The sequence below is a fragment of the Diospyros lotus genome, chromosome 14, assembly GCF_014633365.1.
Source record: "Diospyros lotus cultivar Yz01 chromosome 14, ASM1463336v1, whole genome shotgun sequence".
NCBI lineage: Eukaryota > Viridiplantae > Streptophyta > Magnoliopsida > Ericales > Ebenaceae > Diospyros > Diospyros lotus.
The window spans coordinates 34029669-34054560 of record NC_068351.1 but is presented as its reverse complement, the minus strand read 5'-3'; the positions used below and the strand labels follow the sequence as shown (position 1 = coordinate 34054560).

General features: G+C 35.9%; 1 protein-coding gene across 2 annotated transcripts; it reads right to left on the bottom strand.

Moving 5' to 3' along the window:
* Nucleotides 1-29: 29 nt before the first annotated feature.
* LOC127790268 (histone deacetylase 6) lies at nucleotides 30-24360 on the bottom strand. 2 transcript variants are annotated; one of them, XM_052319648.1, is made up of 6 exons: nucleotides 23710-24360; nucleotides 6176-6616; nucleotides 5923-6065; nucleotides 5531-5621; nucleotides 5304-5428; nucleotides 30-240 (listed from the first exon to the last, which is right to left on the bottom strand). In XM_052319648.1, exons 1-5 carry the CDS (start codon nucleotides 24250-24252, stop codon nucleotides 5339-5341), a joined length of 1308 nt encoding a protein of 435 aa, XP_052175608.1. In that variant the 5' UTR covers nucleotides 24253-24360; the 3' UTR covers nucleotides 30-240; nucleotides 5304-5338. The 2 variants fall into 2 exon arrangements, with proteins under 2 accessions (XP_052175608.1, XP_052175609.1); XM_052319649.1 differs by lacking the exon at nucleotides 23710-24360 and adding an exon at nucleotides 11287-14407.
* Between the last annotated feature and the right edge of the window lie 532 nt (nucleotides 24361-24892).

Genomic DNA, 24892 nt, shown 5'->3' with positions numbered 1-24892 from the left:
CAAAGAAGTGTCACATTCTACAACAATCAAAAAAGAAATGTCACATAAATATATGAAATATTAGGTAAATAACACTTTTAACAACAATTGCTTTTAGAATATGACATATTAAGAGTTAATATGACAAAGATATAATATAATTGAAGCCACGACACGTGGCGCCTTGGCCTGGGCTTCCTCCATAAGAAACTTCCATACTGTTTGTTTCCTCACAGCCATTGCATTCTTGAACTCGTTCCGCTGGAAACAATTCAAAAGGCAAATTAAAAATTAAAATTAAATAAATATTAACTAAAATTATGATACAAAATTAAAAAAATATGATATAATACTCGATAGAATTAATAATGTATTAAGAAAAATTATAATATAATTAAAAAAAACTTTTACAATTATATTAACTCAAATTTACAATGAAAGTAAAATAAGATTCAAAATTAAACATTTAATTTAAAAGTTAGAAATAAAAAAAATATTCATGTATCAACAAAATAATACAAGCCATTTAAATAGTAGATATCACTAAACGAAAATAACCACAAAAGCATTTATACTTTTATGTTAGGGCATATTCCGAACATCACAAGATAATACTAAACAAGAAATAAACTAAACAAGCGAACAAAGAAACATGAAAGAAAACTATACAACTATGAACAAATGTAGAGAATGTCTTCAAGTCTACACTGAGAAGGTTAACTCCCAATTGTCCAGAAGACCGCTTCCCTAAGCATTATTTCAACTTTAGACTCCAGTATTATGCTAATAACCTCAGGTTACTCACCAAAATAATAACTTAGAATACTAAGAGCATATTCATAACACAAACTACAGTTTGTTAAAAATAAAGAGCTTGACCAACTCAACAAATCTGATAATCTCAATTCAACCAATTTATCGGTCTAACCAACCAACCCTTTTTTCTGCTCAATTTTTTACGATGAACCGGATTAGTTCGACCCGATTATCAGAATAATACACATAGCAACTTGAAAACCCAATTTGACTAAGAATCAACCCTTCAATTCCATCTATTGCTTCAATCAAAAGATGACAATGTAACTAAGAACCAAACAACCCTTGAGCTCAAGCGTAGTTGATCAACAACATTCATCAGAACCTCTTTTTCTGGTACAATGCATCATCGTGCCCTATTTTGGATATCTAACCTATTACAAGCCCTAGTGGACTAGAGCCGAGGAGACAGAAGAACTATGTTTTATTCTTTGATATGATTTTTTGATGATGAAAAATGATATTGTCTAAATAATTCTTTATTTGGTGCATTTAACTCATTTTATTAAGCGCCACAATCAATTTCATCCAATGCCAAAATCTCGTTCTCAAAATTCTTGATAGCATTCTTAAAAATAAGTTTTTATTATCAAAATAATCGTTTATTTTAGTTGTATCAAATTTGGTCTTGAAGCACTTAAAAAACAAAGAATCATGCTAGATGTACATCACTTTTGTACATCTTGGACTACATAAAGGGACATTATGACCAAAATACCCCTCGCCTCACATGCGCCTCACGCGCCTCTATACGCCTCATAAATGACCTTTTTGTCATTGGTATACCTTTATGTAACCCAAGGTGTACACAAAGGTGTACCAATAGCATTTTCCAAAAACAAAATCACTTTTTAAAATGCAAGGCCAAGTTGTCGACTGCATATGCTATCCAGTTGACTGCTTGTGCTTATGCTATCAACCGGCTGCCCAAGCCAGTTGACCGGCCTGATGTATGCTCTTGGCCAAGCACGATCGACCGCTACTACATCAAACCCAGTCGACCATTTTTTTTTATGCTTGTCGATCGTTTCTTGTAGGGTTTGCTCTAACCGGTCGACCATTTCTTAATCCTAATGATCATTTTCTTCACGTATGTCTTTAAAGGTTAGTTTTACAGATCATTTATTATGACCAACAACGACTAATAAATTCAAATGTCATGTAAAACCTATAAATATCAGCCTGATAATGCATATGAAGGGTTAGAGAAATCATTGCAAGCTTCAAGTGTTACAATCTTATTCAAGTGCTCTAACGATTTTAAATTTTCTCTCAAAAAGGCTTTGTCTATCACTTGTATCATTTATTTAAGTCTCTGTGTTTAATTTTTTTTAGAGACATTGTAACTGGGAGATTTATCTCTCACATCATCTCTTGTGTAAAAATTCATTGTACATTGCCTAGCAAAGTTGTTGGAGGGCCTACTTTGTTAAATAGGAGGTTGTAATTCTAGCTGTAATACTAGAGGACCTACTTGGGATCAAGTAAAAAGTTTTAGTGATTATTTTATGTTAGAGTGTTGTCTCAAGTAATCCTAATGATTAGCAGTAAGAATGCATTGGAATTTAAAAAGTATAGATAGGCGATCACCAACTTGTATTTAGAATTAAGTTGAGGGTTAAAACCGATAATACCCATACCGATTATAAAGTACCAAGAAGTTAATGTCCTATCTTATATAAATAGGACAGTGGTCTAGGCATTTAGGAAATGTATTATTCTCACGAGAAAGCAAAAGAGGAAAGGTTGTATCATAGAATAGTTCTTTGTAATCTTGAAAACTTGTAATCGTGAGGAAGAAGTTTTGTACTGATCGCATTTTAGTAAATCAAAGGAAGGCTACACTCAGAGGTTTTGGAGGCTAGATGTAGAGTTGTTCTAAGAGGCAATCTGAACGAGGATAAGACTCTGTGTTCTTCTATGGTTTGATTTAATTTTTGTCAATTTTTCATTATGTTTTCTTCATATCTATTTGATCTTCAAGTTCGTTTAAACTATGAGTGTATGCGCTTGTGAGGCAATGAATTCTGACTAAAAAAACTGATTCCAAGTGCTCCCAAGATAATAATTTGGTATCAGAGCTAGTCTTTAGGATCAAGAAAAGCCAAAAAATTTCATTGTTTGAATTTTCTGTTATAGAAATAGTGTCAAGAATGTCTGCCACTAGATATGATATTAAAAATTTTGATGGCCAGAATAATTTTGGCCTCTGAAAAATGAAAATGAGGGCTTTGCTAGGGAACTTAGGATTGGAAGAAGCTTTAGATGGTGAAACAAAAATGCCTAAGACATACTCGGATGAACAGAAAAAGAAAATTATCAAGAAAGCCTATAATACCTTGATATTGAGTCTAGGGGATAAGGTGTTGCGGGAGGTATCAAAAATGAAAGCCGCAGTAGAAATTTGGTTTAAATTAGAAAGCCTTTACATGACCAAGACCCTATCAAGTCGACTAAAGAAACTAATTCTAATTGCTCCCATAATAACATTTTAAAATCTTTAATGAGGAACTAAAATCGTGGATTAGACCATTTGAGCTGAACCGCTATAAATTGCTTGTGTCATTTTCGCATTTATCTTTCATTTTGCACCCTCAATAGGCTAAAATTTCATTTTCGCATTTATCTTTCATTTTCGCATTTATCTTTCATTTATCTTTTTAAGCATCATTCTCAATCACCATCATTTTGCACTAAAACCTCATCAATAGGCTAAAATTATTTAAGCTTAATCTAATTTTTAAAAACACCCCATTTACCCCCTCTTGGGTGTGCAGTGCCATTACTTACACAATCTAACAAGAACAATAGATTCGGCCAAAAAAGAAAAATACTAGAAAGACAAAGACCATCCTGGAGTTGTATCCATGTCTTTTCCTGTTCCCACTTTTGAGTATATTCTTGAATCTACAATGTAAGACCTTCCACCTATTATAGACTCAAAATGATAGGAAAAAGATTTTCTAACCAAGGCAGGATGCTTCACTTGGAATCAGATTTTTCTGCCAACAGCTAGAAAAGAAATTAGACCAAAAACAAACATGGCATAACTAACTTCTCGTGAACAATAAGAGTAATGCACACTAGGGAGGGTAGTTACAATAAAAGTAATGCTGTGTACAACGACAACACTCGCAAATGAACTAGGGACGCCCTTTTCGAGTTCTTTTTTTTATGCTTTTAACCCAAAAGGCAAAGGAAAAGAAAAAAAACAAAACGAAAAAAACCAGGTTCGAATGCCTGTAGTTTTTATTTTTTATTTTAAGCAGGAAAGCAAAAAAGTAACTAAAAAACCCTCAAGAGGTGAAGCCAAATGAACCAACAGTACATATAGTGATATGCCTCATCTGACCTTTATTTGGTGAGGATGTAGTGAAATGTCTCATCTCATCTTCACTATAAAAATGTATTGAAACTTGAAATTGCCCGAGTAGGGCAAATGCAAGAAGAAAAACTCAAACGTGCAAAACTAGTATCTTAATCTACTGGTAGCTAGCTGTCTTTAAGGTTGCAAATGAGCCGAGCAGTTCGCGAGCGGCTCAGTGTTTGGCTCGACAAAACTCATTCGAGTTCGTTCATTAAGATAAACGAATCGAGCTTGAACTTAATTTTGAATCTCGATTTGTAAACAAACCAAACTTGAGCTCAATAAAACTCAACTCGTTATAGCTTGTGAACATGTTTGTGTAGAGGCTCGTAAATACTAATAGACTCGATTAAAAGCTCGTAAACATACTCGATTAGAAATTCATGAATAGGTCATGAACAAGCTAATTTATAAATACATTAATACATTTATTTATAATTTTATAAATATATTATTTAACATAAAATTATCAAACTTTAAATTATTATAATAATATAATTAATTTGAATATGCTTAAAATTATTATATATATTAATTTAATCATTTAACATAATATAATATATGTATATATAATAAAACAAATTAGAAAATTAGATTTAAACAAAATAACAGATTATGCCGAGCTCGACTCGTCAACCTTTTGACAAGTCGAGCCCAAGCCAATCTTGACCTTGGTTCACATGAATCGAGTTTGAACTTGAGCCTAAAAATTGGCTCGCAAGCGAAGCCTAAGCTCGACGAAGCTTGACTAGACTTGGCTCAGCTCAGTTACAACCCTAACTGTCTTCTCTTTTGGGAAGATCAAGGGCCTAAGCCTTCAACTTTGGGATTAAATTTTGAGCTCTTTAATGGACGACGACTTGTGAGAGATGCTCTTGAATAATATATATATAAACTTATTCAGGATCCATACCACAACAAATTCTTTTTGGACAAGAAGTCAAAATAAAGGGGTGAGAGGCCCTTCTAAGGGAACAATCTATGGATTAACGATAAGAGTTCTGGTTAAAATTCTCACCTGTCATGGTGAAAATATAGACTGAGCTTTCTAATTTTCTCTAAGCATAGTTGTTCAATATAGAAGTAATTTGATCTTATAATTAGTTCATCAGAGCTCATCCGGGTGAAACACAAAAATTACCTCATTTCGTCAGTACGAGCATGATAATTTCAATGTCAAGGTCTCTCCTCTTCATCAGCATCAGACTCGCAATCCTCGCCATTCCATATACGAGGTTTTGGTTTTTTATCCATATCTTCTTCAGCCTACAGGGAGACAAAAACATTAAGTAAGGTTGATATAAAAGAATGGTAATATCACCATGAATTTGGGAGACCGATAAGGCAGTTTGACCATCAGTTACCAACCTCTTCTGGAACTTCTGTAATTTGAGGTGTGGTTTGAAATGGTACACTTGGTGCATGTGGCAATCTGGACAGTTGCTCAAGTAACATGTTCCTGAAATAATTATACAAGTTCGCTTTTCATGTCAAATACAACATGCATGGCAGGCAGGCATGCATAATTAAGTCTGAACAGGACTACGGACGGACATCAATTCAAAAATGTTGGAGACAAGAATATGTTTAATGTGTGGAACTCAATAACAAATATAAAATCTGGAGAGAAATATACATATATATATATAGAGAGAGAGAGAGACTCCTCTTTTGCTTGCCATAACAAATTTCCAAGCTTCATATAAAAATAACTAATCAATGCTACAATAGACCATGAGATTATTGTAACCAAAATGTACCGTATTTTTTCCAAATCCCGGGCTGAGTTCAGGTTCTCCACATTGCTTGGTTCAATGTGAAGAGTATAGTCTGGACCAAAGTATTCATAATATTCATTGTAAGGCAATTTATTATCAGGTTCCACCCCAACGGCTACAGCAGTCTACAACAATGTAACAAACTGAATTTCAATCAACAGCATTCTAGTAGAAATCAGAAGTTCTCAAATGAAGATATGAGAAGCAAAAGGCGCAGAGAAAGAGAGAGAGAGACCTCATAGCACCAGCAGCGGGCAACATTCCTAATGGTATAGCCTCCCCCACCCAATACCATCAGAGGAACATTGAATGATCTAAGATAACGAAGGCAATCTGCATGGCCTCTCACAGACAAGTTGAAGCCCCCCAGTCTGTCACCAGCCAATGAATCTGCTCCACATTGGAGAACAACTGCATCTGGCTGGTATACCTCCATAACTTTTCGGAGGATGGGCCGAAATAGACCACGAAAGCTGTCATCGTCCATTCCATCATTCAAGGGGACATTTAGGGCATAGTACTTACCATTCCCAAATCCAATGTCTTTAATATGCCCAGTTCCAGGAAAGAAATCCCCAAATTTATGGAAAGACACAGTCATCACTCTGTCAGTGGTGTAAAATGCCTCCTCCACACCATCTCCATGGTGAACATCAATATCAACATACAATACGCGCTGCCAATAATGTCAGGAGAATCAGAACAACTTGTGACAAGAAATATAAAAAGAAAAAAAAAATTAATAAATGAACATGAGTTAGTTTCTGTAGAAAATATTACGAAATTAGAAAGAAAGACAACAGTGTTTGAGTAAAGGGGATATAAACAAAATTCAATGTTCAGTTAGATATTGCTTACTGTAAATGGGAAAGAGCATAACCAAGGACAGAACATCTAAAACTCATATTATGCTAAAATCAAAACTTGCATAAAAATAGCTGATTGCATGAATTTTAATCTAAGGGGAAAAGGAAAAGAAAAACATTGCAATTGAATACAGTAATCTTCTCAATGCTTATAGTGTCAAGGCATTTATCCTTATCACAGTCAATCCCAAGCCCAAATAAGGGAAGAGGAAGAGGATGTAATATATCATGGAGATTATGGCTTTATAGAAAAAAAAAATAAGGATGTCCCTAGTGCTCAAAGCTCCCTGCTTGCAAGCTTTGAATTATAGACTCAAAAAATACAGCATATCAAGCCTTTATCTCACCATGTGGGTTCGACTACATGAATTCTAGATTCCCATTCATTTCTATCCATTGCCTTATTGCCTGTAAAGCTTATATATCACGCCTTAGTGTCTCCAACCAATTCATTTGTCCTCCACCTCTTTTACACTCCTTGTCCCATTACAACAGCTCTCCTCACGGGTGGCCTCTATTAGTCTTTTTCTCAAATAACCTTATTTCTTCATCATGTCTCTCACATCTTAACTTCAATAGGAGCTGCTCCAATCTTATTTCTAATTTCTTGCATGGTCGCACATCCATTATAGAATCCTTATCTCGATTACATTCATATTTTGCATGCATTAGTACTTCATTGACCAACATTTTATGCCATACAACAAATCTAGTCTTATAGTTGTCTTATAAAATTTTCCTTTTAACTTTAATAGAATCTTATAGAGGAAGGAAAATGATGATAAAAAATAAAGCAAAAAATCAACTAGTGGTCTCTAAAAGTGCAAAAACAAGTTATTTTCAAGGAAAAAAATGTGTGTCGAAAGATGTCAAACTTTAGAAAGTGAGCTAATCCAATGTGACTTGAGATGGTTATTGTGAGAAGTTAGAGGTAGAACTCCAACTTGAAAAGCCAGCTTAATAGGTGGAGAGTTCCTCCTCCTTATATATAGCTTAGGTCTCCCTTGTGGAGGCAATGTGGGATTCTCAACACTCCCCCCCACGCCGAATCTTCTCCAGTAACTGATACATACCCAGGTGATCGGGCAGGGTACTGGTCCATGACCATGACAGCCAAGGGTTAGCTCTGATACCATGTGAGAAGTTAGAAGTAGAACTCCAACCTGAAAAGCCAATTTAACAGGTGGAGGGTTCCTCCTCCTTATATATAGCCCAGGTCTCCTTTGTGGAGGCAAAGTGGAATTCTCAATAGTTATCATTATTTGAAACAAAACAAAAGTTTTTCTAGAAGAGTCAAACGAAAAAACTTCAAGTCAAGGAGTTGTGGCGGAGTAAAGAAGTACAAGAAAAAATCAAAACTAAGGGAACTTGCTACAAGACTCTATATAGATATCGTAATGAAGAAAATCCAAAAACGTATATTTTGACTTTTAAAAAAAAAAGGAAGCAAAGAATGCAGTTGGCAAAGCAAGAACAAAAGCTTGTGAAAACTTATACTACTAACTTCACTCAAAAGGTAAAGAAAATACATATATGATGCAGAACCCAAAGGAAGAACACAAGAACAAACTCAAATTAATTCAATAATCAAAACTACTCTAAATTACAACCTAAACTACTATATATGAACACTCCCCCTCGAGCTGAAGCTTATATGTCAGATGCACCCAGCTTGATGCAATATATAACTCACTCTAGGACCTCTAAGGGATTTGGTAAACATATCAGCTAAGTGATCGTGTGAGCTAACAAACACAATAGTTATATCCCCAAGTGGCAATCACTCTCTGTGTGTTTGATTCTCTCATGAAAGACTTGAATAGAATCAATGTTTAAAGCTGCTTGGTTATCACAAATAAGTGTCATAGGACCCACTTCACCAAATTGCCAACTCCTTAAGAAGTTGCTTTAGCCATATAAGTTCATGGATTCCTAAAGCCATGGCCACCTATTCAGCTTCTGCACTTGACCTTGTAACTATACTCCGCTTCTTACTTTCCCAGGAGATCAGATTCCCACCAATAAGAATGCAATATCCAGAAGATAAGCACCTAAAGGAGAACCTGCCCCATCTGCATCTGTATAACCAAAAATTTGAGCATGTCCCCCATCAGTATATAAACCCCTTCCTAGAGCTCCCTTTATATATCTAAGAATCTGAACCACGACATCTCAGTGGCTATCACATAGTGAATCCAGAAACTACCTGCCAAAACTCATTGCCTCCTATCAAGTCCACTGTTGCTGTGTAAGATATATATGTGGTGGCAAAGACCAACAGTGGTGGCAGCAGTGTTGCTGGAAAGTAAGGTTAGGTGTTACTGTGTTTTGGCAATTAGGGTTTTTAATTAAAAAAGGTTACGCCCTACTACCATGTGAAAATGTGTTAGTCAAATTGGCAATGCACCTCTGAGTATGACATATATATTAGGTCAAATAATATAAGAATGGAAATATACACATATTTATACAAATATATGCTAACACTAATAACTATAATTCTATTCCAATAGATTTATCCCAATCTAATTAGGATTCAAATAGAACTTGAAAACTAAAGGATTATCTAAAAGATAAAACAAACGAAAATATGAAATAAATAAAATAAACAATACTAAGCCTGATATTAATTTTTGGTCCTACATCAATTAGAACCTTTCTCTATTATTTTTTATTTCCTCATTTGCTATATTTGTACCCATAGAATCCCATGTTCTATAACAAAACTTTAATTTATTCATCCTAGAAAAATAAACTTTGGCAGTCTCTTGAGCATCCATCAGATGATTTCTTTGGGACTCTATTAACTAATAATAAATAAGAAATCGGGTTTGTTATTCCATTTATGTTGATTAAGTAAACAGTTGACTGAATAAACCTGAGGTTTTTTCTACTTTTCCTCTATTTATATTTTTTTTATCTATGTAGCGTAGTGCCAATCCAACACAAGTTCTTAATATTTTTTAATAGTGTATATTGTTTTTAGTAATATTAAAATTGAATGTTATTTCATTTGAATATATTTTGTTTTTTTGAATATATTTTGTTTTTTCCATTATATTATTTTTTAAAAATTCCTAACAGTGTATCGAACAAATATAATTCATAAGAGTATCTATTTATCTTCGTCCCATTGGTTTGGTTCTTTTTTACTTAGGGTAAATGATGGTTTCATTGGATTCATTTTGATACACAAAGTTGTTTTTTGGTGCGGTCTATCAATTTTGATATTTATCGATATTTTTCTTTTATTTGAGAATTTCTTGTGTTTTCATTTTATGTGATCTGTTTATTTTATGTTCAGAATAAATTCTAATATTTTTAGATTTCTTGTTTTGCTAATGTTTTGATTCCCTCATATACTTTATTTATTTTAATTCTGATTGTATCTATACACCTTTTTATTCTATTTGGGCTGGTAACTCAACAGTAAAGTAATCTGCTTTTAACTGCAGCCAGGATATTTTGCATATTTGGATGAAGCAAGGGATTCTCCAGACCATTGGTAAAGTTTGGAAGCCAAAATTGATCTCGAAAGGAAATGAATGGAGACAATAGCATGTCATGTCAATGGAGAATTCTGAGAAAATTTCATTTTTACTGGATCAAAACAACACCTTGTTTAAATTCTTGAAACCAAACAAATGAATTTGATTTAAAGTTAAGGGCGAACAGATAAATGGATAAAGACCTATAGCTTCAACTAATTCAACAGAAGGAGAAAGCAACAAGCTTACATTCTTAATTTGAATGTTTACCCAATCTAATTATAAGTTAAAAATAGATTCTTGCATGTTGCGAGGAAGGCTTTTCCCATGTGTGGATTATCAATTTTTTAATGAATCTTAACTACTGTGACTCTCCATTATGGAATGGAGGTGGATGTGTAGAAGAAGCTGCATATCGATAAAGATAACTTTTTCCCAAAATCAAAAGAGGATTGAGTTGGAAAAATAAAGGATTTCTAACCATCCTTTTATCGAATTTAAACAATTAATAAACCAAAAAAAAAGTAGTTGTAACTGGAAAAGAACAAATGGTGGAATTCAAAATATATTAACTCTGATCTGAAGATTAGTTAAAATCCCCAAAACCCACCACTGTCTTCCTTCCCATATGATCTGAAGATTTTAACTCTCTCACATTCTAATTCATTGTCATTGTTTATATTTTTTGGGGTGTAGGGTTAATTACACTAGAAGCTGGCACGCTCCTCTAGAAAAAGTAAAATGAAAGACAACTAAGAAGAGCAAAATGAAAAGACAACTAAGAAGAGCAAAATGAAAAGACAATTAATGAGAGCAATTATTTAAATTCAATAAATCTTGAATGAGTTGAGCATTTCTAGGTACTGAAGCTACATCGGACACCAATTGCAAACACCAAGAAATCAATCATTCCCAAAAGAGAAAGTAATAGATCAACCCTAATTCCTAAATCAAGAACCGAACAATTAAAGAGAGATAGATGTAAATATTACCCTGTGAACCTTGAGGAGTTCAAGAATCCCCAAAACGATGTCATTCACATAGCAAAACCCGGAGGCCTCAGACTTCTTGGCGTGATGAAGCCCTCCAGCCCAATTGATGGCGATGTTGGCATCTTGGCGGTTGAGCTTAACGGCGGCGCCAAGAGAGCCACCGACAGAGGCCTGGCAGAAGGAGAAGAGGCCCTCGAAGATGGGGCAATCCTCGCCAATATTGAAGCGCTTTAGGTGGCGGTAATAGGTATGGTCATGGAGGGTGCTAGGGGAGACAGAGGAGAGGAAGTTGACATAATCATCTGAGTGGAAGCGACGGATGTCAGCAGGGGAGGCGGGGAAGGGGCAATTGATCTCCATGCTATGATGGAGGGAGTAGTGGATGATGAGGTTGTGGGCCATGCAGATACGATGGGGTTTCATAGCGTGGTGCTGGCCGTAGTAGTAGTCACCAATCGACGGCTCATAGAAGTATGTCACTTGTCGTTTCTTTGCATCATGACCGGACGGCAACGATGCACCATCGTTAGACCAACTCTCCATCTCCCTCTCTCTCTCACTCTCTCTCTTCTAGAAATTGAAGGACTTGGCTCGGGAGGAGAGAGAAATTTGAGAAGGGGTTAAAACTCAGGAAGGCGAATAAGCCAAGTTTTCACACTCCCCTTCCCCTTTGGTAGTTTCATATATTAATAAATTCATCAAATGTGTCAATAAAATATAATATTTTTACTAGATAAAAGGGGTAAGGCCAATTTTGAGCGATAATCCACATGTTAGCTCGAGTCAGTTTCACATCAGTTTCTAGAAAGTGGTTCACATATCCCCATAATGCCATCTGTCACAACTTACTATGCAAAGATCATCCAATAGATTGATCAAAACAATCCCCATAATGCCCTCTAGCTCAACTTACCACACAGAGACCATCTAATAGATTGATCAAATTAACGCCTTGCTAAGCATCAGTGGCAACACCTTAAGTCACATTCATCCATTAAACCAAGATCACACATAATGAGAGGGCCCAAAACTAACTCAATTAAATTATAAAAATAAAATCAAACTAATCAAACCTAATTAAATTTGACTTCTTTTTCTTTTTTTGTTTTTTTTTTTTTTTTTTGGGGGGGGGGGCAAGGGGAATGAGTTGGTTTAGGTTGAATCACAATTTCAAGATATATGCAATGGTATAAAATAACATAAATCCTAAAGGAAAATAGTAAGCAACCAAGTATATAAAGATTTAAGGAAAAATATGCTCAGTACTTCTTAAATTTGGCATATATGCAAGCATTGATATTATGAGAATAGCAACCTTTATTGACTTTACAAATCTTGTTGCACTAGCCTCTTACCTTTTTTTAACATCAGTTTAATTTTTTAAAATAACTAAAATACCCTCATTTTCAAACTCTATCCCTATCTCTCTCTCTTTGTTTTCCTCTGCTTGCAATTTGGGGAAGAATCTGAAGATGAGGAAAGAAGAAGAATCACAACATTAATGAATTAATATATCAAGGAATACTGCATTCTGCATGGTAGTATATTAATCTTAGGGCAGAGTGCCAAATTAGCCACAGCACTTTGGCCTAGGAGCCAAATTAGTCACTGTACCTGATCTCTAAACCCTAAACCACTGTATTTTCAAAAATCAAACCATGTTAGCCATTATAATAGATGACGTTAGGTGATGATCCCCAATTGGCTAGTGTATTTTGGCCTGGGGGCCAAATTAGACACTGTACTTTAAAAAAATAATAATAAACCACTATACTTTTAGATCTTAGGCCGAGTTAGCCATTATTATAGATATTGTCCTAACGTCGTTAGACAGCATTTTAATTCCATTAACAACATCAACTATATCCCCAATCAAACCCTAATTCAAAATTTTCACTCAATCACAATCCAAACGTCCATGATCACAATCTTAGTTTCATGCACTGTAAGGTGATAATTATTATTAATTTATTAGCTTTATTCATAGTATTGCCTCCTAATTGTCTGAGGATCTCAACCTGTATATAAATTTTCTCAAGAAAATGACGGGTAAGCACAGACTACAGCACAGTTGGGAGGAGAACTAAAAACCCACAGCCAAAAAAGGAGGCTTTTAGCACAGTCAACTTCTAACACAAAAAGAGATAATGTATTGAAGGCAACAAGCAGCAAAAATAACCAAAATTTGATCCTGCATTTCCATATAATTCCAAGACATCATCAATTCAGTATAGATCAGACCAAAATCTTTCACAAAGTACCAGTAAATGATATCAATACCATATGATCAAAACCTATGGACGCAAAACTCAACTTGCAACTCACTGTAGTGTAGCCATTTTGATAGTGAGTTCAATGCAGTTTAAGTTAGTTCAATTGGTATTGGTTCCAACATTAGCAGCTACACCAGCTTCAGGAAGAACATGCCAGAAAATGCAACATTTTCATGGGGAACAAACAACTAGATTATGAGAAATATGAACAAACATCATGAAACAGCCATCTTCTCATTCAGCCTCACAGAAACATTCTAAAAATGATTTGCTGTGTGTAGTATGACTGCAGAAATATGAAACAATACAATTCTACTACAGAATCATCATGACACCAGGAGTACAAATTAAACAGTATGATTATTTGGCATATTTGTTGGCAACTCATTCCACACAAAAATATTTGACAAATATCATATATTTCTACTTACCTTGCATGCAGTTATTTCATATATTTTCTTGCATGTACTGTTATTAACAGTGTCTTACCTAGCATGTAGTTTTTCACCAAATATTTATGAAATATTTATTTTTTTATTTCCTCATTTGTTCTATTCAGACCTATTCTGCTATTCTTCACAAAGATTACCATATCCTATAACAACAAAACTTTAATTTATTGACCTAGAAATATAAAAATCCTAGAAATATAAATTTTGCCAGTCTCTTGAACTTCAATTGGACAGTTTTCATTAGGACTCTATTAACAAATAATAAATAAGAAATCAGTTTGCTTATCCCATTTAAATTGACCAAATATACTATTGATGAGATTTTTTCTACTTCTTCCTCTATTTATATTTTTTTATCTATGTAGTGGTTGTGTCAATCCACACAAGTTTTTAATTTTTTTAAAAGTATATTCTGTTTTAATATTATTAAATTTGAATATTATTTCAATTGATATTCATTTTGTTTTTCCCAGTGTATTCTTTCAAAAATTCATAATATATAGACAACAGCATGTCAAACAAATATAATTCATAATTGTATCTATTTATCTTCATCCCCATCAGTTTGGTTTTCTTACTTAGGGTAAATGATGGGTTCATTGGATTAATTTTGATACAAGAAGTCTTTTTTGGTGTGGTCTATCAATTTTGATATTTATCTATATTTTTCTTTTATTTGAGAATTTCTCGTGTTTACATTTGGTCTGATCTGTTCTTTTTTATGTTCAGAATCAAATTCTAATTTCTAGTTCAATGTCTTGATTTCCTTGAATACTTTCTCTATTTATTTTGATTCTGATTGTATCCACACACCTTTTTATTCTATTTGGGTTGCTAACTCAATGGTAGGGATTCATCCAAACCATCGGTGAAGTTTGGAAGCCACAACTGATCTTGAATGGAAATGAATGGAAAAAATAGCATGTCATATTAATGCAGAATTCTGAGAATATTTCATTCTTACTAATCAATACCACCCTTGTTTAAATTCTTGAAAATGAACATAATAAATTCAATTTAAAGTTGTCAAATGGATAAAGCCCTACGGCCTCAATTAATTCTAAGGAAAAAGCAATGAGCATATCTTCTTGTTGGAATATAAAACAAGCTCACGAGCTCGACAGGTACCGAGCTCATCAGCTCGTTAGCTCGGTCATTATCGAGCTCCGCATCCTGTCAGCTCGGTCATTACCGAGCTCGGCAGCTCTGCAGCTCGGTCATTAACCCGGCAGCCCTGGAAGCTCGCTTTCCTTCAGCTCGGCAGCTCGCTACTCTTTCAGTGACTGATATTGATTTGTTCCTTATTTAGTTTGTTTCCTTTTACTGTTGTTCTGATTTGTTTCCTTTGTTCTTGTTATCTTATTTATTTCCTTGTATTACTAGTTGATTGTATCTTGTACAATCTTTCCTTATTGTAAATATTTCCTAAGGTTGTTTAGGCATCTTTCTCTTCTTGGAAGACTGCCTAACTTAGAATATAGGCTGTATATATTCGGTTCCTACGAATGAATTAAGTGATTTTGGATCATTCAGTTCTTTGGTTCTCTCTTTCAATATGGTATCAGAGCCAGGTTTGATCCAATCCATTCTTTCGATTGCTTGAAATCAAATTTCTTTGATTCAAGTTAGTCCTCTCTTGGTTGTTTGATTCAGGCTCGTTCTCTCTCTTTTACAAGCTAAAGCCATGAGTGAAACCAATGAGTCTGAAAATACCAACGAAGGTACAAATGGGTTCCCTTATCTGGAAATTCCGGTAGCGACTGGATTGCTAGCGGAGACTTGCAGCAGATACAAGCTGCATTTAGGCTGACCGGCAAGAATTATCTCAAGTGGTCTCAACTAGTCAAGACTTTCCTTAAAGGCAAGGGGAAGCTGAGCCATTTACTCGACGTTGGACCAAAGGAGGATGATCCAGCATATGCTGTGTGGGACGAAGAGGACTCACTAATCACGTTCTAGCTCTGGAACTCAATGGTTCCAGAGATTAGTGACACGGTGATGTTTCTCACTACAGCTAAGGAGATCTGGGACGCCGTGAGGATGACTTATTCCAAGGTAAACGATGTTGCCCAGACATATGAAATCAAAACAAAAGTGATAGCCACCAAACAAGGAGCTTGGTCTATAACCGAATATGCAAGTTTATTGCAAACCTTGTGGCAAGAGTTGGATCACTATCAGTGTATCCAAATGAAGTGTAGTGAAGATTCTACCATTCAGAAGAAGTGTATGGAAAGAGAGAGGACATATGACTTCCTTGCAGGCCTTAATGCAAAATATGATGCGGTGAGAGTTCAGATTCTTGGTAAGCCTGAGTTTCCATCTTTAAATGAAGCAATTTCGATTGTTAGGGCCGAGGAAAATAGAAGAGGAGTAATGCTTGAAGTGCAGCCTATGGAGAACTCAGCTTTATTATCCTTAAAAGGTGGTCTCGATCAGGAGAAATTTACTAGGTGGGAAAAGGGAGGAACATATTTCACCAAGATCACAAACAAGGACAAACTATGGTGTACCTTCTGCAAAAAGCCCAGACACACAATTGATAGGTGTGCTGGAAACTTCATGGTAAACTAGAAAAGGGGGAAAAATCAAAAGGGCAGTCTTATGTAGCAAATGGTATAACCAGTGTAGAGAATGAGCCTACAGAACAAGTAAATTCAATAGAGCTATTGAAGGAGGAGGAGATCGAGAAGTTAAGAAACCTGTTGGATTCCATTGAAAAGAGATCAAGTGCAAATACTGGTGCTTCTAACTTAGCCTTCACAGGTATATCTTCTACCTCATTTAATTTACATGCTTCAAACAAGGTTTTTAAACATACCTGGATTCTTGACTCTAGGGCAACCGATCATATGACACCATTCCCTACAAATTTTTTGACCTATAAACTATGTCCTAGTACCAAGAAAATTATGCTAGCCAATGGATCATTCACAACTGTGGCAGGTCAAGGAGATATTCTCATTGACAGAAACCTAATCTTAAGAGATGTCCTTCATGTCCCTAAACTTTGTACCAATCTAGTTTCTATCCAAAAATTGACCCATGATTCTGACTGTCATGCCATCTTCTATCCTTCCTATTGTGAATTTCAAGAAAAAGAATCGAGGAAGATGATTGGGCGTGCTAGGGTAAATGATGGTCTCTATCATCTTGAAGATCTAAGTGGAAAAAATAATGGAGGACAATTTCCAGTTTCATTTTTAGCTCAATCCAATAAAGATGTAATTTGGCTGCATCATTTCCGATTAGGGCATCCAGCTTTCAAAGTTCTTCATGATATGTATCACTCTTTGTTCAAGGGATTAGATATTACGAGTTTTCAGTGTGATGTGTGTGAGTTGGCTAAACACAAAAGTGCCTCTTTTCCTCTTAATAATAATAAGAGTTCTCACCATTTTGACTTGATTCATGGTGACATTTGGGGTCCTTCTTTAGTCACAAATTTATCTGGAACTAAATGGTTTGTGGTATTTGTTAATGACTGCACACGGATGACTTGGCTTTATCTCTTGAAGTCTAAGTTCGAAGTGTGCAATATCTTTCCCAGTTTTTGTGAGTTGATCAAGACTCAATTTGAAACTGAAATCAAACGGATAAGAACTGATAATGCTAAGGATTTCTTCAATCAAACTTTGTCTAGTTTCTTACAAAAACAAGGTATAATTCATGAGTCATCATGTGTGTATACCCCTCAACAAAATGGGGTAGCTGAGAGAAAAAATGGGCATCTTCTAGCTGTTACCAGGGCTTTGCTTTTCCACAATAATGTGCCTAAACATTATTAGGGAGAAGCAACATTGACAACAGCTTATTTAATTAATAGGCTTCTTTCTAAAAGTCTCAACTCAAACAGTCCTATTCAACTTCTTTCAAAAAAAATTCCAAATTCTAAGTTGTCCAATGGAGTCAATCCTAAAGTGTTTGGTTGTGGTTTTTGTTCATAATCATTCTCCTCAAAGAAGTAAGTTAGATCCTAGAGCACTTAAATGTATTTTTGTTGGGTATTCCCCCACTCAAAAGGGTTATAAGTGCTTCCATCCACCATCCAAACGGTTTTTTATTTCGGCTGATATTAGCTTCATGGAGAACAAACCATACTTTGATAAAACTTATCCTAAGGGGGAGACCGATTTCCTTGAGACATCTGACCGAGAAATATTTTTTCCTCTATCTTGTGAGTCTTTTCCTAATGCTGTCTCTTCCCAGCCGAATAACATCTTAAAGGATTCTCTAGAAATGGGTCACAAGGAAACTGACCTACCATATGCAAGTCCTCTTAAGGTCTATACAAGAAGAAAGAATCTGGTCCAGACCCCTATGCCAGCCGAATCATCTCTCCCAAATTTAGATTCTTGTGCCAATCATCCCGAACCTACTTCATCTCCTGGTTTGCCCAATTTATCCCCTAACTCGGTTGCCTCTGAACCTCACTTTGACTCCTCTACTCAAGCTAAATTTGAGTCGTATGACTTAAACATCCCTATTGCTCTCAGAAAAGGAACCCTCACTTGCACTAAACACCCTATTCATTTGTTCATGAGCTATTCCCATTTGTCTCCAGCTCATAAGGCCTTTTTAACCAATCTTCATTCCATTCCAATCCCAAAGACCGTGTCTGAAGCATTAGATAATGAGTGTTGGAAGGATGCCATGATGAATGAAATGGCAACACTTGAGAAGAACAATACTTGGGAATTGGTTAAACTGCCAAAATGGAAGAAGTTGGTAGGGTGCAAGTGGGTGTTTACTGTTAAATACAAGTCTGATGGGACCTTAGAAAGATACAAGACTAGGCTGGTGGCTAAGGGGTATACCCAAACATATGGGGTAGACTACCTAGATACCTTTGCTCCCGTGACTAAGATGAACACAGTCCAAATATTACTCTCCTTAGCAGCTATGTATGACTGGCCCTTGCCTCAATTTGATGTTAAAAATATTTTCTTACATGGAAAGTTAGAGGAAGAAATGTATATAGATATCCCACCAAGATTTGGAGTGCAAACAGGAGCAGATAGTGTTGTTTGCCGGCTGAAGAAGGCTCTCTATGGACTGAAACAGTTCCCTCGCGCCTGGTTTGGGAGGTTTGCTTGAGTTATGCTTGGTTTGGGTTACAAGCAAAGTCAAGGTGATCATACCTTGTTTATACATCATTCACTTGCAGGAAAAATAACGGTCTTGTTAGTATATGTTGATGATATTATCGTTACCGGGAATGACAAGGCAAGGATAGACCATTTGAGGGGTTGTTTGGCAAGAGAATTTGAGATCAAAGAATTGGGAAAGTTAAAATACTTTCTTGGTATAGAAGTAGCTCGATCCAAGGATGGAATCTTTATTTCCCAGCATAAATATATTCTTGATCTTTTAACTAAAACAGGTATGCTTGGCAGCAAGGCTGTTGCGACTCCCATAGAACCAAATCACAGGATTGGGGCTAAGTGTGAGTCAAGGGCAGTCGATAAGGGATCCTATTAGCGTTTGGTTGGAAGACTCATTTATTTATCTCACATTAGTCCAGATATAGCCTATGTTGTGAGAGTTGTCAGTCAGTTTATGTATGATCCTAGAGAAAATCATCTCCAGGCAGTGCATAGGATTCTCCATTATCTTAAAGGGTCTCCTGGTAAGGGTGTTTTGTTTAAAAGAATTAATGATCTCTCACTAAAGGTCTTTACTGATGCAAATTATGCCAGGTCCCTAGTAGATAAGCAGTCCACCTCCGACTACTGTACATTCCTTGGTGGCAATTTAATTACTTGGCGAAGCAAAAAACAGAATGTTGTGACTAGATCAAGTGCTAAAGCTGAATTCCAGTCTATGGCATTAGGTATTTGCGAGCTTCTTTGGTTGACAATTATCCTCACAGATTTGAAAGTTCAATGGGTTGCACCTATGCGCCTATATTGTGACAACAAATTAGCTATAAGCATAGCTCACAACCCAGTTCAGCATAATAGAACTAAGCATGTCAAGATTGATAGACACTTCATCAAAGAGAAACTTGACAGTGGCCTCATATGCACTCCTTTTGTTCCTACCACTGGGCAGCTAGCCGATGTTCTTACTAAAGGTTTATCAAGACCTGTTTTTCACAAGATACCAAGCAAGATGGGAATGTGTGATATCCACTCTCCATCTTGAGGGGGAGTGTTGGAATATAAAACAAGCTCACGAGCTCAACAGGTACCGAGCTCATTAGCTCATTAGCTCAGTCATTATCGAGCTCCGCATCCTGTTAGCTCGGTCATTACCGAGCTCGGCAGCTCTGCAGCTCGGTCATTAACCCGGCAGCCCTGGAAGCTCGCTTTCCTTCAGCTCGGCAGCTCGCTACTCTTTCAGTGGCTAATATTGATTTGTTTCTTATTTAGTTTGTTTCCTTTTACTGATGTTCTGATTTGTTTCCTTTGTTCTTGTTATCTTATTTATTTCCTTGTATTACTAGTTGATTGTATCTTGTACAATCTTTCCTTATTGTAAATATTTCCTAAGGTTGTTTAGGCATCTTTCTCTTCTTGGAAGACTACCTAACTTAGAATATAGGTTGTATATATTCGGTTCCTACGAATGAATTAAGTGATTTTGGATCTTTCAGTTCTTTGGTTCTCTCCTTCAACACTTCTTAATTTGAATGATCACCCGATCTGATTAAAAGCTAAAAGTAGATTAGTGCATGTTGCAGGAAAGGCTTTTCCCATGTGTTGACTATGGATTTTTTAATGAATTCTAACCATTGTGGCTCTCCATTTTGGAATGGAGGTGGATGTGTAGAAGAAGCAGCCTATTGATAAAGAGAATTTTTTTTCAAAGTCAAAAGACTAAGCGGGTTGAAAAAACAAAAGATTTCTAACCATCTTTTCATTGGATTTATCCTACGAACATAAACCAATAAAATTAATTGTAGTTAGAAAGAGGATAGAGAATCTGTTGATAAACTCGAGGTATCTGTCTTTTCTTACTACAAATGCCTTATTTTGACATAACCCCCAAAATCCTCTCTCTATCGTTCCATTTTAATTTCAAATGTAGGAACCCACCACTGTATTGCTTCCCACCTGATCTGAAGATTTTAACACTCACTTTCTAAGTCATTGTCATTGTCTATGTTTATTGAAGCAGTCACCAATCAAGACTCAATCCAAGGCCGACCTGACCAAACCGGAACAGTAGTATTGAAACAGTAGCAAACAGTATTTTAATATTTCATATGTTTTAGGATTCTATTTGATTTATGATTCTACTTCATGTTTGATTAGAGTTTTATTTTTATTAGGATTCTAATTAAATTTTACTTAGGATTATAGTTGGATGATTTTTTTTTAATTAGATTTTAGTTACAAATATTAGATAGATTTGGATTAACCAAACACTATAAATATGCCTAAAATCTAGAGTTTGTAATCAAATTTTCTCAATACAAATTTCAGCAACTTATTTGGGTTTTCTTAACAAAATAGTCTTGTTTTTGGGTCTTCTTGAAAGCCAACCTTCGGTCATTGAAGTTTATTCTTTCAATGGTTTATTTTGGTGTGTTTTTTCACACACGCATTACACGCTGCATCAAGTGATATCAGAGTGGTTCATTAACCAATCAGATGATCAATCCTGAAGGTAATGATAGCAACTAGCCTCCTGACGGTGATCGGGGGCTGCCCGCAGTTTGGAGAACAATCAAAGAACAACGAGAAATAACTCGTACAATGCAGCAGCAATTGGAGCGAATCCACAATCAATTGGGCGTTTTACAACGAATTAAGGATAATTGGAACTGGACTAATGGCGTGAATCAAGCCAGTTACGTTAAACTGGGAAGACTAGCCATTAATCTTGTCCTCGTTAATCCTAGAAGACCAATGATGGATGATAGCGACGATGAGGATGATCTTGGTCATATGATAGCCAACCCTAGTGGTAGAGGGGTTAGGAGGAATGCGCAGCAACACAACCATTGGGGAAACGATGAGTATAAACTAAAGAATGGTTTTTCGGTGAGTTTGGAACTTGATCTCGAACATTATATTGTCCCAGCAACCTCAACGTTTGCAAACTCAGGTTTGGTTTATGTTGCTAACATGACAGAAACTCCAACGTTGTTGAATCATACTGGGATATTTTCCAATCCCGAGGGCTCAGGCATTACTTCACAATCCAATGATGGTAGTGTTTCTTCTGATCGGCTTGCGATTGTAAAGGACATGGAGGCCATGGTAGCAGATCCTTCTACAATTTATTCGGGCTTTGACATGGTTGAATCGAAGGCAATAAGAACATATTCACCTTTGCGATTACAAAAACAGGATGGTCACAGGGGTCTCTTTGTGGATAGGGGTGTTGGATCTCCTAGGCTAGTTAACTCGGATAATGCAACTGCTTTCGGTATTAATTTGAAATTAGATTCCGAAACTAAGAATATTGTAGCAGTTGTTGCTATAACTGATCAAGTACTTTGACCAAATGAGGATTCAAGCATCAATATTTTAAGTGATGGAGAGAGTGCTGGTAGGCATGGAATAAACCTATATTCGAAACAGTTGCAAAATAATGCTTCTCCAGGCAAGAAAAATCTACGAATGAATTCAGAAGCTGTTGAGGAGTCAAAATCAAGAAAGTTGATGAGAGGAGAAGGACTTGTGATAAAATCTACCAGATTAGAGAAGTGCTCAAGATGAAATATTCAACGTCCTCAATCTAACAGTAATAATACAATGGAGGCAAAGGGCAACAAACATGGTGACAGTTGGACTCATGCCAACAAAGATAGAGCTAAGAGGGGAAGGAATGTCTTTGCTCATGTTCCCTTAGCAAAAAAGTTCAAGCGGTTCAGGAAGATGTCAAGCAAAAGTTGCACAAATAAGAAGTACAAGGCGATAGCTGATAAACATAGGAAGCACAAGTTATTTGAGGTTAGAGATGAAGTCGTGATATTCTTGAAGAATGAACGGATTCCAGTAGGAAAACAAAATAAGCTCAAGCCAAAAAAATATGGTCCTTACAAGATTACAAAGAAAATCAATAATAATGCTTATGTTGTGAATTTGCCCAATCATATGGGTATTTCCAAACATTCAATGTAGCTAATCTCTCTTTTTACGTGCTAGACGTGGATTTGTCCTACTCGAATCAAAATTCAAGGTTGAATTTTTTCTCAAGTAGAGATTAATGATGCTGTCACCAATCGAGACTTGACCCAGGCCAACCCGACCAAATCGGAACAGTACTACCGGAACAGTAGCATTAAAACAGTAGCAAATAGTATTTTAATACTTCATATATTTTAGAATTCTACTTCATTTTTTACTTAATTTAAGATTCTATTTCAAGTTCTACTTGATTTGGGATGTAGGGATAGTAATTAAAGGAAAAGCAATCACTAGAAGCTCACACGCTCCTCAAGAAAAGTAAAACGAAAGACAACTAAGAAGAGCGAAATGAAAAGACAACTGATGAGAGTAGTTACTTAAATTCAATAAACCTTGAACGAGTTCGGCATTTCTGGCACCGAAGCTATACCAAACACTAATCGCAAACATATTCACAAAAAAGAATTTGAAAATCCTTCACCACTCATCGAATTAAGCTCAAACCTAAAAGCAAACACCAATAAATCAATCATTTGCAAAAGCGAAAATAGTCAATCAACCCCAATTCCTCAACCAAGAACTGAACAATAACATAGAGAGAGATGTGAATATTACCCTGTGAACCTTGAGGAGTTCGAGAATCCCCAAAACGATGTCGTTCACGTAGCAAAACCCGGAGGCCTCGGACTTCTTGGCGTGATGAAGCCCTCCGGCCCAATTGATAGCGATGTCGGCGTCTTGGCGGTTGAGCTTGACGGCGGCGCCGAGGGAGCCGCCGGCGGAGGCCTGGCAGAACGAGAAGAGGCCCTGGAAGACGGGGCAGTCCTCGCCGACATTGAAGCGCTTCAGGTGGCGGGCGTAGGTGTGGTCATGGAGGGTGTCGGGGGAGACGGAGGAGAGGAACTCGACGTAGTCGTATGAGTGGAAGCGGCGGATATCGCCGGGGGAGGCCGGGAAGGGGCGGTTGATCTCCATGCGGCGGTGGAGGGAGTAGTGGACGATGAGGTTGTGAGACATGCGGATGCGGTGGGGTTTCATCGGGTGTCCCTGGCCATAGTAGTAGTCGCCGATCGATGGCTCATAGAAGTACGTCACTCGCCGTTTCTTCGCGTCGGGACCGGACGGCAGCGATGCGCCATCGTTACTCCAACTCTCCATCTCTCTCTCTCTCTCTCTCTCTCTCTCTCCCTCTCCTGCAGATCGAAGGCCTTCGGGAGAAGAGGGAAATTTGAGAAGGGGTTAGGAGTTAAGACTAAACAGGGGGAAGAAGGTAGCTTTCAGTCTCCTCTCTCTCCTTCAACCATTTTTATACGTTCAAATTCTCTTCTTTTTTTTTTTTTTTTTTAGTGTAATTATTTAAATTTTTTTATTACTCCAATTACTTCGTTGTACTTTAAATTAATTTAATTATAATATTTTAATTTTTTAATAATAATTTAAATTTTTAATTATTTTAATTACACTATCTATATTTTTTAAATTAATTTAATTATTTTAACGTGTAAAAACAAAAAAGAATTTCACGTGAAAATATATAGATTAAATTAATTTAAAATATATATACAAAATATATAATTAAAATAATTGAAATTTTGATTTGTCACGTAAAAAAATTAAATTATAAGAATTAAATTAATTTAAAAATATAAATTTAAATATATAATTAAAATAATAAAAAATTTAAGTGTATGTATAAAAAAAATATTGAGGCAAAAATATGAATTTAACCATTTTTATATATTAATAAATTTGTCTATGTCTCTAAATTAAAATATAATAATTTTTACTTAGATAAAAA

Coding starts and splice junctions, on each gene's coding strand:
- LOC127790268 (XM_052319648.1), bottom strand. CDS start 24,252: ATGGAGAGTTGGAGTAACGATGGCGCATCGCTGCCGTCCGGTCCCGAC. Junction 6,617..23,709: donor AACTCCTCAAGGTTCACAGG/GTAATATTCACA, acceptor CATTATTGGCAG/CGCGTATTGTATGTTGATAT. Junction 5,622..5,922: donor CGGGATTTGGAAAAAATACG/GTACATTTTGGT, acceptor TAATTATTTCAG/GAACATGTTACTTGAGCAAC.